Here is a 13,099-nt window from a genome sequence, read left to right as displayed (position 1 = left end):
TCCAATAAATTCTGTAGAAAAAATTTTATCAGATCAAATTTGGTTAAAACCTTTAAGTGCTTGGGGACGCAATTATGGTGCTTTAATTCGGAAAATTCTATTTTCGGAAAATTATTCATTCTGAATACCAAAATTCTGTGTCAAATTGTTCTAAATCATTAATCTGTACTATATTTTCATTATGGTCTTCTTCATATTCAATCCAACATTGGGATAAAAATAAAATTTATGCTGACATAGTAATAAAAGAAAACTTTAAGGATACAAAAATTAGATCTCCACCTACGATGTATAGTCAAGAAGACAAAGAAGAAATGAGTAAACAAATAAAAGAATTAAAAGAATTAGGAGTTATACGTGATAGTATAAGCCCACATAGTTCACCAGCCTTTTTAGTTAGAAACCATAGTGAACAAAAAAGAGGAAAAGCTAGAATGGTCATAAATTACGAAAGACTTAATCATATTACGCAATTTGATGGATACTTTATTCCTAACAAAGAAATACTTATCAACTTAGTTAGAGGACAAAAATATTATAGTAAATTTGATTGTAAGAATGGATTTTGGCAAATAAAACTTAAACCAGAAAGTATACCTTACACAGCGTTTAGTGCACCTAGTGGTCATTACGAATGGATAGTTATGCCTTTTGGGATTAAGAATGGACCACAGATGTTTCAAAGAAAAATGGATAACATTTTCAAAAATGATAAAAACATAATAGTTTATATAGATGATATTCTTATTGCTACAAAAACCTTAGAAGAACACTACCAAGTTTTAAAGGATTTTAGCAAAAAATGCAAGGATCATGGAATAATACTTAGTGAAAAGAAAGCCGAAATACAAAAGGAAAAGATAGAATTCTTAGGACTAATACTACACGAACATGGTATAGAACAACAGGAACATATAGGACATAAGTTAACCAACTTTTCAGATCAATTACAAGATAAAAAACAAATACAACAGTTTTTAGGAATACTTAATTTTAGTGAAGGATTTATAGAAAACTTAGCAGAAAAGGTTAGACCTTTAAGATTACTTATTAGAAAATCAAATAAATCAGGATGGAAAGAAGAACATACAAACATAGTCAGACAATTAAAAGAAGAAGCGAAAAATTTACCTAAGCTAAGAATACCTGATAAGACAAAAGATAAACTTATTTTAAATACAGATGCAAGTGATTACTGTTGGGCAGCAATATTAAAAACAGATTTAGGAGAAATATGTAGATACACTTCAGGAACATTTAAACAAGCAGAAATCAATTACACTACTAATGAAAAAGAAACCTTAGCAGTCATTAGAGGAATTACAAAATTTACTATATGGTTAATTGATGTACCTTTCAAAATACTAACCGACAATACGCAGGTAAAAGCTTTATTACAGAATAATCAAGGAAGCGGTCCACAATATAGACGAATACATAGATGGCAGTGTTTATTGTCTTGTTACAATTTTACTATTGAACATATTAAAGGAACTGACAATTTCTTAGCAGATTTCTTGAGCAGGAATCCTGATGGATATCCCAGCAGATCAGACTCTCATTGATGTTATCATTGAGAAGTTAACTGAATTACGCATACAAAGTACGCAATTACGATCAGATATCTCACACATAAAACAGCAACTCTTTTTGGCTGAAGAGAAGTTGTCACACACAGACGACTTGTTCGTCAAATTGCACACACTTATAATAAATAATACAGAAATCGTGGATCTCTCTGATGTGAGTGAACGCGAAGAATCCGAGGAGGTTGAAACCTCTCTTACGAAAAATACGCAATCTACGCAATCTTTGGAGGATAAAACCCCAAAAGTGGAGGATAAAACCCCCAAGAAAGTCAGATTTGAGGAGGATCAAACCCCTCAAGAAAATACAAAAGATACGCAAGATACACAAGGACCCAAAATAGATCTGAGACCAGGATCTAACCAACCTACTCATACTAAAAAAATATCTACCTCTGAAATGTTCGAGCCAGAACTACCAGAAAAACCAGAAAAAATCCTACTCAAAGAAAGTTACTTCAAAGCCAAAGCCTTCATGGAACAACTACCACAAAACCCTACTTTCAAAACCACAAACCAAAGAGGAATACACCCAAAAATGACTACCTTTGTTGGTTGTGACCCAAACTTCATATCTACCTATCTTTACTTTGGATACATCCGAGAAATTTACCTCAGCGTTACAAAATTTGAACTTACCTTTTGGCCAGAACTACAAAAATTACTTGCCCCATACATAAGTAAACTACAGGTTTGGACTATTGGACCAGACTTTGGAAATCCACCTTTCCATTTATTTTGTGCTACTACAGACAAAGCCCATACAGCACCACCAGAACAGCCCAATACTCAGCCCAAATATGACAATCCAAATGACCAGTATGTTTACTTCAGAAGAGCAATTGGACTAAGAGCTGTACATGAACAATTAAAAAGAATGCAGAACCAAGGATACGGAGTACTCAGTGATGGACCTAATTACATGCTATGTCAAAAGGCTACAGATACGAAATTCAAATCCATAAAGATTGGTGAAATGATAGTCCGAATGAACAATAAAAATTTCCCAAATGATTCAAGGACAATTGAACTCTGGAAATCAGCAGAAGAAAAACAGAAACAAAAAATCATTCAGCAAGGAATACAAGCCAGAATGATGTAAGCAGTGACGACAGACAAGACGTAAGCCATGACGCAACAACAGACAAAGACAGAAGACTCAGTCTAAGCCATATATTCAATTGGCGGTTCAGACGCCAAAGTATCTTTTAGTCTATAAATAGAGAAGCATATTGTAATAGCAAGGCAGAATTGATCAACCTTAGATCATTTCCTTGTTTAAGAATACTATGAGTGAGTGAGTGAGAAATCTTTTGGGTTCATAGCTAGAACCTCTGTATTTCTATCCTTATATGTGAATACAATTACTCTTACATATTATCTTAGCCTTGAGCAAACCTTTGCCAATTCCAAACTTTATATCCACACAGTGATAGCCTAGAGTTGCTCTTTGGAACAGATCCGTTAGGCAGGTGGCCGCTAGGAAGAGTTCGTAAGCAATTGGCTGAAGGTGACCAGGATTAAAGCACGGAAAAGGTAACAAGTTTAATCAAAGTTTTGATTTTATGGAAGCGTGCTGGGCGCATTTAGGAAAAGATTTATACGTTCGATGCTAAAAAACCCAAATCTCATAAACTGATAATCTCTTTAAATCTCTAATATTTTCATCATTATTATCACCTTCTTCGATAATTATAAAATTATATGTCAACTTCTAAAACTTATACTAGAGGTCCCTATAGAACTAAGATAAATAATCCTAATAGTGAAGATTTTAGAAATATTGAAGAAATCCATAAATATCTAGTAGAATTTAGAGATAATTTTAAGAATAAATTTAATAAAAGTCATTATAAATCAAAAGTATTAGAAAACATACAAGGATTATTAGATTGTATTAACAAAGCTATCAAAAAGAAAAACGACAAAAAGAAAGAAACAGAACCATTAGTACAAAGATTAAAAGCCTTAGAATCTGAAAACGAATTACTCAAAGAACGAATAACTATTTTAGAAGAACAAAATTTCAATTCACCTTTAGAACCCAATTTTAGTTTAGACGATTTAGATTATTTTTAAAGTAAAAGATCTTCTCTACTTTGATTAATTCCGCAGTTAAAAGTAGACACCGCAAATTGGTATCAGAGCGTCAGAACTTTACAAAATAATCTATACAAAATAAGTAATTTACAAAAATGATAAATTTAATAGATATACAAATATTAATTAAAACATTAATTAAATGGATAATCTACAAAGTAAATAGAGAATTAGAACAGGAAGAAATAATACAAGATAATATAGAACAAATAGCAGATCTAGAACAATTTGATACAGAAAATTGGTTTACAGAATGAATAAATTCCCAAAAATAGAATTTGCAGAAATATTAACAGAAAACATAAGATTTCCAATTAACTCAGTAGAAAAAATATTAGCAGACCAAATATGGTTAAAACCCTTAAGTGCTTGGGGAGGAAATTACGGAGCTTTAAATCAACAAATAAATTGGACGAATGCCTTTTTATGGCAACAACTATCTGGAAAAGACTTAAAAGTAGAAAACGAAATAGCTAACCTTACCTTAGATAATAGTGGAACTTTAGGATCCAGATTACCATCTAGATACAAAGAAATAACAGATTACTTTGCTAAATTAACAAATATAGATCAACAAATTTTAGACGAAATTAAGAAAAAAACAACTGAAATAAATAATAAAGATAAAATAACTCACATAGAAGAACAAACAGTAGGTTTACAAATAAAATTAGAAGAGAGACAAAAACAATTAGATAAAAAGATAGATCAACTTTTACTAGCTAATGGAATACCTAGTAAACCTACAACACAAGAAGAACCAAGAAGAATACAAGGATGAAAAATACAGTAGAATTAATACAAGATTTAGAAAAACAAATAGCTTCAGCTACACAACAAATATTAGACGAAATAATTAAAAATAGAGTACGAATAGAAGTAATAGAAGAAAAACTAAGAATAATAGAAGAAAAGTTTACATTAAGACAACCAAGAAAAGAAAGAGTAAAAGAAGTCCAAAAACAGTTAAAATTAGAATACCATCCAGGAAATTACGAAAAAGGAAGTCCAGACGAATTTTTCTTTAAAACATTTATACAAGAAAAAGATAGGAAATTAAGAGAAGAAAAATTAAAAGAAAAAGGTAAAGAAATAGCAAGTACATCAGAATCTAACGATGAATGAAGAATTAGAAAGATTAGTAGAAGAATTAGGACAATTAAATATAATAGATAAAAAAGACGAAGTAGAAGTCTTTATGGATAACACAGGAACAACAGGAAAACCTATTAAAACAGAAGATACTGACAGTAATCTAAGACCAGCAAAAAGAAAACCTTATAATTATGTAACAAATAGAAATCATAAAAGGATTAGACCAACGAGAATCACCTTATACACCAGTACCTTACAGAGAACCTTTACCCTATGTAGGAGAAGGAAAATTTTTAAACATAGACTGTGTTACAGACGTAGAAAAAACCCTAATAGATTGGGAGGACATAACAACACTATTTTTAGTATATAGGAAAGAAAATGAGTTAACACCTAAAGAAAAATTTGAAATAGTTACTACAATGTTCAAAGGAAACGTAGCTAATTGGTACGAAGGAATATCTAAAGAAACAAAGACTTTAATACAAGCTAATACAGAAGCAGAATTTGCCATATCAGATAGGGCAGGAATGAGATACTTAGTTAGTATAATAGCTAACGAATTTACAGGAAACTTATACTCAGTAAATAGAAGTAAAGCTACTCAATTAGAAAAGGAAAGAGCAAGAATAGGATTAGAGAAAATAGGAAAATGTAATATGTGCTATTTACCAGAATATACATGTAATTACCAAGAATTATACTATAGACAATATTACAGCATAGAGAATCAAGAAGAACTAGCTAATAAATATATAATGAAATTACCAGAACCTTGGGATATTTATTTTATGGATAAATGGCGAACCATAGGAGTACAAAATTACCAAAATAATTTAGGAGGAAGAATACAAATGGTAAAAGATGAATTAACCTTACTTTGTAGTCAACAGAAAATACAAAATTCAGCTAGAAAATATAATAAAAAGACAGGACTTTGCTGTACTAAACAAATAAAAGATTACACTCAATGGGGTTGCTCACAACCTTATAAGAAAAGAAGAAAATATGATAAGAAATACAAAAACAAAGTTTTTAGAAAATACCCAAAGTTTTAAAAAAAATAGAAGACCCAATAGAAAATATTACAAAAGAAAGCCCTTTAGACAAACAACATACAAACCTAATACAAGCAATAGAAAACCCACAACATGTAGATGTTGGACATGTGGCGAAGAAGGACATAAAAGCCCAGAATGTAAAAAGACTAAAAAACAAAATTACAAAAATATAGAATTCATAGAACTAGAAGAAGAATATATAAAGGAATTAGAAAGCGAATTAGAAGAATACAGTGATACAGAATCTATTACAGAACTAGAAGTTTATACAATAGAAACAGAATCTGAAATAGAAAGCGATTTAGAAGATAGTGATAATGAGTGAAATAGAAGAAATAAATAGTGATATTTACGAAGACGAAATAATAGAAAGTTACGAGGGATCAGAAGGATATGCTTTAAAAGTAAATATAACAAAAGAACAATCAGACAAAATAAGTAATAACAATCAGAAAGTTCTAAACACGTTAAGTTCATTTTGGAAAAGAGACAAAGGAATAACATATGAATACCAAGAAGTAGAAAGAAGTATACCAGTAAAAAGTATAAAAAGTACAATAAACTTAAGATTACTTACAAAATTAGGAATAAGAAAAACTCTAGCAAAAATAGACCCAAAGAAAAGAGAAAAAGTACAATATGTGCATTTAGGAGCAGTACAAATTATGATAAAATCGTTATTTAGAAAAGGAATTAATCTACCAATTACAATCTCTTTACATGACAATAGAATCGATCAACCTTAGATCATTTCCTTGTTTAAGAATACTATGAGTGAGTGAGAAATCTTTTGGGTTCATAGCTAGAACCTCTGTATTTCTATCCTTATATGTGAATACAATTACTCTTACATATTTTCTTAGCCTTGAGCAAACCTTTGCCAATTCCAAACTTTATATCTTATATGTGGATTTCAAAGTTTTCTTTGTGCTCGTGTGTTATTTGACTTCCTCCTATCCTACTCATTTTTATAGGTTCTTTTCTTTTGTTCCAAGAAATACTTATCAACTTAGTTAGAGGACAAAAATATTATAGTAAATTTGATTGTAAGAATGGATTTTGGCAAATAAAACTTATACAAATTTCTGAAATATACCCTTTTCCAAACGAAATTAAACATATAGACATATTTTTAGGAATGGATTTTATTAACTTATTTCAACTAGCAACTTTTACAATATATCAAGTAATTTTAAAAACAAAATGCAATCATTATCTAAGAATACCTAGAATATGGAAACCTTACAGAGTGCTGCGAAATCGTGGTGAAATACACAAACAATTTTTACAAACATATGAAATACAAACTTTACAATGTTATTTAAATGATGAGTATTGGGCTGTTCTGGTGGTGCTGTATGGGCTTTGTCTGTAGTAGCACAAAATAAATGGAAAGGTGGATTTCCAAAGTCTGGTCCAATAGTCCAAACCTGTAGTTTACTTATGTATGGGGCAAGTAATTTTTGTAGTTCTGGCCAAAAGGTAAGTTCAAATTTTGTAACGCTGAGGTAAATTTCTCGGATGTATCCAAAGTAAAGATAGGTAAATATGAAGTTTGGGTCACAACCAACAAAGGTAGTCATTTTTTGGTGTATTCCTCTTTGGTTTGTGGTTTTTGCTCAAGGCTAAGATAATATGTAAGAGTAATTGTATTCACATATAAGGATAGAAATACAGAGGTTCTAGCTATGAATCCAAAAGATTCCTCACTCACTCATAGTATTCTTAAACAAGGAAATGATCTAAGGTTGATCGATTCTTCCTCCTAAATTATTTTGGTAATTTTGTACTCCTGTGGTTCGCCATTTATCCATAAAATAAGTATCCCAAGGTTCTGGTAATTTAATTATATATTTGTTAGCTAGTTCTTCTTGATTCTCTACGCTGTAATATTGTCTATAGTATAATTCTTGGTAATTACATGTATATTCTGGTAAATAGCACATATTACATATTCCTATTTTCTCTAATCCTATTCTTGCTCTTTCCTTTTCTAATTGAGTAGCTTTACTTCTATTTACTGAGTATAAGTTTCCTGTAAATTCGTTAGCTATTATACTAACTATCTCATTCCTGCCCTATCTAATATGGCAAATTCTGCTTCTGTATTAGTTTGTATTAAAGTCTTTGTTTCTTTAGATATTCCTTCATACCAATTAGCTACGTTTCCTTTGAACATTGTAGTAACTATTTCAAATTTTTCTTTAGGTGTTAACTCATTTTCTTTCCTATATACTAAAAATAGTGTTGTTATGTCCTCCCAATCTATTAGGGTTTTTTCTACGTCTGTAACACAGTCTATGTTTAAAAAGTTTCCTTCTCCTACATAGGGTAAAGGTTCTCTATAAGGTACTGGTGTATAAGGTGATTCTCGTTGGTCTAATCCTTTATGATTTCTATTAGTTACATAATTATAAGGTTTTCTTTTTGCTGGTCTTAGATTACTGTCTGTATCTTCTGTTTTAATAGGTTTTCCTGTTGTTCATGTGTTATCCATAAAGACTTCTACTTCGTCTTTTTTATTTATTATATTTAATTGTCCTAATTCTTCTACTAATCTTTCTAATTCTTCATTCATTGTTAGATTCTGATGTACTTGCTATTTCTTTACCTTTTTCTTTTAATTTTTCTTCTCTTAATTTCCTATCTTTTTCTTGTATAAATGTTTTAAAGAAAAATTCGTCTGGACTTCCTTTTTCGTAATTTCCTGGATGGTATTCTAATTTTAATTGTTTTTGGACTTCTTTTACTCTTTCTTTTCTTGGTTGTCTTAATGTAAGCTTTTCTTCTATTATTCTTAGTTTTTCTTCTATTACTTCTATTCGTACTCTATTTTTAATTATTTCGTATAATATTTGTTGTGTAGCTGAAGCTATTTGTTTTTCTAAATCTTGTATTAATTCTATTGTATTTTTCATCCTTGTATTCTTCCTGGTTCTTTTTGTGTTGTAGGTTTACTAGGTATTCCATTAGCTAGTAAAAGTTGATCTATCTTTTTATCTAATTGTTTTTGTCTCTCTTCTATATCTTTTATTTTATTTTGTAAACCTGCTGTTTGTTCTTCTATGTGAGTTATTTTATCTTTATTATTTATTTCAGTTGCTTTTTTCTTAATTTCGTCTAAGATTTGTTGATCTATATTTGTTAATTTAGCTAAGTAATCTGTAATTTCTTTGTATCTAGATGGTAATCTGGATCCTAAAGTTCCACTATTATCTAAGGTAAGGTTAGCTATTTCGTTTTCTACTTTTAAGTCTTTTCTAGATAGTTGTTGCCATAAAAAGGCATTCGTCCAATTTATTTGTTGATTTAAAGCTCCGTAATTTCTTCCCCAAGCACTTAAGGGTTTTAACCATATTTGGTCTGCTGATATTTTTTCTACTGAGTTAATTGGAAATCTTATGTTTTCAGTTAATATTTCTGCAAATTCTATTTTTGGGAATTTATTCATTCTATAAACCAATTTTCTGTATCAAATTGTTCTAGATCTGCTATTTGTTCTATATTATCTTGTATTATTTCTTCCTGTTCTAATTCTCTATTTACTTTGTAGATTATCTATTTAATTAATATTTTAATTAATATTTGTATATCTATTAAGGGTGTGTTTGTTTGAAGGATTTTGGTGGATTTTCACTATTCATCCAATTTTTTCCCCCCAAAAACATCAAATCAAACACCTATTTTTCATTTTTTATATTATACTAAAAATCAATTTTACATTCAAAACATTACATCAAACCCTATTTATATCACATCATACAACTATTCAAATTCAAAATTTTTACTATTCAAATCCCAACTCAAAATCCAAACCCCCAAACAAACACACCCAATTGATCATTTTTGTAAATTATTTATTTTGTATAGATTATTTTGTAAAGTTCTGACGCTCTGATACCAACGTGGAACTTAGATTTGTATGCAACAAGACCAAAAAAAGAGAAGCATCCAGCTCGTGACTTCATCAGTTCTTCTTAAAAACATCAAACTCAGATATTTAACAGATATTTTTCATATTCACATCATGAAAAAGACAAATCGTACGAAACAAATAATTAGAAACACTGTTTTAAACATATCCAATGTAAAATAATCAAACTTCCATTCTTATAAAAGCATTCCCAACAAATCCAGAAACCCTAGATCTAACAAATACAAAGTGAACATCAACGCACCTTGAAAGAAGGCGCAGCGTTGCCACCATGGGGACGCAGCAGGCGGGAGATCAAAATTCGCCGCCGCGGATTCAAATACTCTGCTTCTGCCGCGAGCGCCACCGCCTGGTCTCAAGCTCAATCTATAGATACACTACTCTATATATATATATATCAATTCAGATTCCTTCTTCTTATATAGTATGCGAATATAACAAGGAATTAACAGATTACACAATCATATAGAAAGATTTTTTTGATAGAGAGAGGGTGAGGATGAGTGAGTTCATGTCCTTCCTCTCTCTAGCAGGAGAAGGGGATAGAATGGAAAGGAGGAACTCAGCTGCTCGCCTCTATATAAAAAGTCGTCCACCAATAAATTTATTAAGGGTGTGTTTGTTTGAAGGATTTTGGTGGATTTCCACTATTCATCCAATTTTTTCCCCCCAAAAACATCAAATCAAATACCTATTTTTTATTTTTTATATTATACTAAAAATCAATTTTACATTCAAAACATCACATCAAACCTTATTTATATCACATCATACAACTATTCAAATTCAAAATTTTTACTATTCAAATCCCAACTCAAAATCCAAACCCCCAAACAAACACACCCTAAATAGTTAATTAAAATATAATGCAATAATAAGTAAAAGCAATAACAAATTTAATTATTATGACTTAAATAAATATAGGATCTGATTATTCGTAAAATTTTAATTTTAAATTTTGATTTTAAATAATGATATAAATATGTATTAATGTAATATTTTGAAATTAAATTAAATTAAATTAAATATAATAAATAAAAGAATAAATGTTTGATTTGATATTTTTAAGAAAAAAATTATTGAAATAGTAAAACCAAAATCAAAGTTTTATAAGGGTGTGTTTGTTCGGGAGTTTGGATTTTGAGTTGGAATTTGAATAGTAAAAATTTTCAATTTGAATAATTGTATGATGTGATATAAATAGATATTGATGTGGTATTTTAAATATAAAATTAATTTTTAATATAATATAAAAAAATAAAAAATAAATATTTAATTTGATATTTTTTTAAAAAAAATGAAATCACCAATATATTTAAAATTCAATTACCCCAGCGACCACACCCTAAAGTAAACACACTCATAATAAAATTATAAACCAATAAAATTATTTATTACTTTATTCGCACCCACTCTTTTAAATGGACCCCACCCCTGTGTATAAGATCATCCGCCGTAGAGATATCTTTCTTTTGGTTATTTTCACTACTTTTTATTATTCACATCATTTTTTCTTTCTATTTTATATTCGCAAAAAAATATTCATCTTAATTTTTTAATAAATTTTTATTTTCATATTATATATATATATATTATTTTTTAATTATAGTTTTAATTTTTAGTATTAATTATTTATTTAATTATTATATTATATTTGTTGATATATTTTTTCAACAATAAAAAAATAAAATTCAAAAATAGAAAATTATCTTCGAATTTGATATAATTAGTGCATGAGATTAGAAATCTCTAAACACCTTAGGATACATAAACAAAATAGAAAAATAAAACTAAAGACTGGAAAGTAAAGTGGTGATTCCAAAAACAATTCTCTTGAATTTAATGTCGATTGAAGATAGTTTCTTAGGTCAGGAATAAACCTATTTAAAACTCTTTAAAGAAACGGTCTGAACCGCCGTCTGGTCGGTTACAGCAACCGCTATCAACCGCCCAGAAAGTTTTCTTCTGTTGACACGTGTGCTAACCTACTCACCAAGTCATGCCTTCAAACTCGCTCATCAGTTGAAACTTCCCTCAATTGTCCAAGAACTGCTCTTTCGCCCGACCAGCACATCTACTGCTTCCTTGCCCGACCTGATAATGTCCGACCTCAGCGCCCGACCTTATCCTGCCTCATCTCCGTGCCAGACCTTATCACGCCCGACCTGATTACATTCGACTTCAATGCCCGACCTTATTACGCCCGGCCTTTGCACCCGACCTTGTTACACCTGAGCTCCGTGCTCGACCTGATCACACCCGATCTTTGCACCCAACCTTGTTACACCTGAGCTTCGTGCCCGATCTGATTGCACCTGATTTTTACACCCGACCTTGATACACTTGAGCTCTGTGTCCGACCTGGTCGCACCCGATCTTTGCACCCGACTTTGTTACACCTGAGCTCCGTGCCTGACCTGATTGCACCTGATCTTTACACCAGACCTTGTTACACTTGAGCTCTGTGTCCGACCTGGTCGCACCCGATCTTTGCACCCGACCTTGTCTCCTGACCTGCATTTTCCCAAGGAAGCTTCTTCCTTACAGCGTTTATACTTACACCTGGCGGACACGTCACCTCCGGAGCATGTCGCAAACTAGTCCCATAAGTGAAGATCTTTCGCTGTTTTAGTCATCCGGCGGATTTTTAAAAGTCCATTAAACTCAAATAAACCTTAACTTAATTTGGTAGGCTCATTCTAAAAAATTCCACCTATTTTTTTTTATGCTCAACAATATTATATTATTATTTGTCAATATTTTGATTTATTAAAAAATTATGGGAAATGGGTAAAAGTTATATTATTTATTATTTAATTAAATTTTAATTTTAATATCAAATTTGTAATTTTATTGTTATAATTATTATTGGTTAGTAAAAAAAAATATAAAAATAATAATTATATTTTTTGAAGGAAATATTACATTATATTGCAATTATAGTAAAAATATTTAAAATTAAAATAAGAACAAATAACTTAATTATTCGTCGAATCAAATTTTTGCCATATGTTTTCACTCAAATCTATTTTGAGTGGATGATGTATAATTAATTATAAACTAAATATATATATTGTTTAATATAATTTTATATTATTTAACTTTAAAATATATAATTATATTTTATTTAATAAATTAAATTAAATTTATTAATATTGATTTGTTCAATAGAATTATATAATATTTGTATTTATATATTTTAAAATTTAAATTGATAAAATATATTCAATATTGATATCATTTTGTAGAATACAAAATATTATGAATTATAAGAATATTACAAAATGTAAATATAGCAATAAATTCAATATGAATTACAAAAA

The 13,099-nt window shown here is 29.8% G+C and overlaps 1 protein-coding gene across 3 annotated transcripts in view; it reads right to left on the bottom strand.

Annotated features, from left to right (window-relative positions):
• The window catches only part of LOC127264092 (uncharacterized), a 28,483-nt gene extending 18,138 nt beyond the window's left edge, over positions 1-10,345 (bottom strand). For all 3 annotated transcript variants that reach the window (XR_007841608.1, XM_051293469.1, XM_051293470.1), the window contains exon 1: positions 10,021-10,345. Coding sequence is in view for 1 of the 3 variants with exons in the window: in XM_051293470.1 (XP_051149427.1) it covers positions 10,021-10,049 (29 nt within the window). In the remaining 2 variants the exon portion in view is untranslated. The remainder of the gene's footprint in view (positions 1-10,020) is intronic.
• Between the last annotated feature and the right edge of the window lie 2,754 nt (positions 10,346-13,099).

The sequence above is a fragment of the Andrographis paniculata genome, unplaced genomic scaffold (assembly GCF_009805555.1).
Source record: "Andrographis paniculata isolate CXL003 unplaced genomic scaffold, ASM980555v1 Contig69END, whole genome shotgun sequence".
NCBI classification, from domain to species: domain Eukaryota; kingdom Viridiplantae; phylum Streptophyta; class Magnoliopsida; order Lamiales; family Acanthaceae; genus Andrographis; species Andrographis paniculata.
The sequence above is the reverse complement of the archived record's forward strand: the minus strand, read 5'-3'. Positions and strand labels throughout refer to the sequence as shown.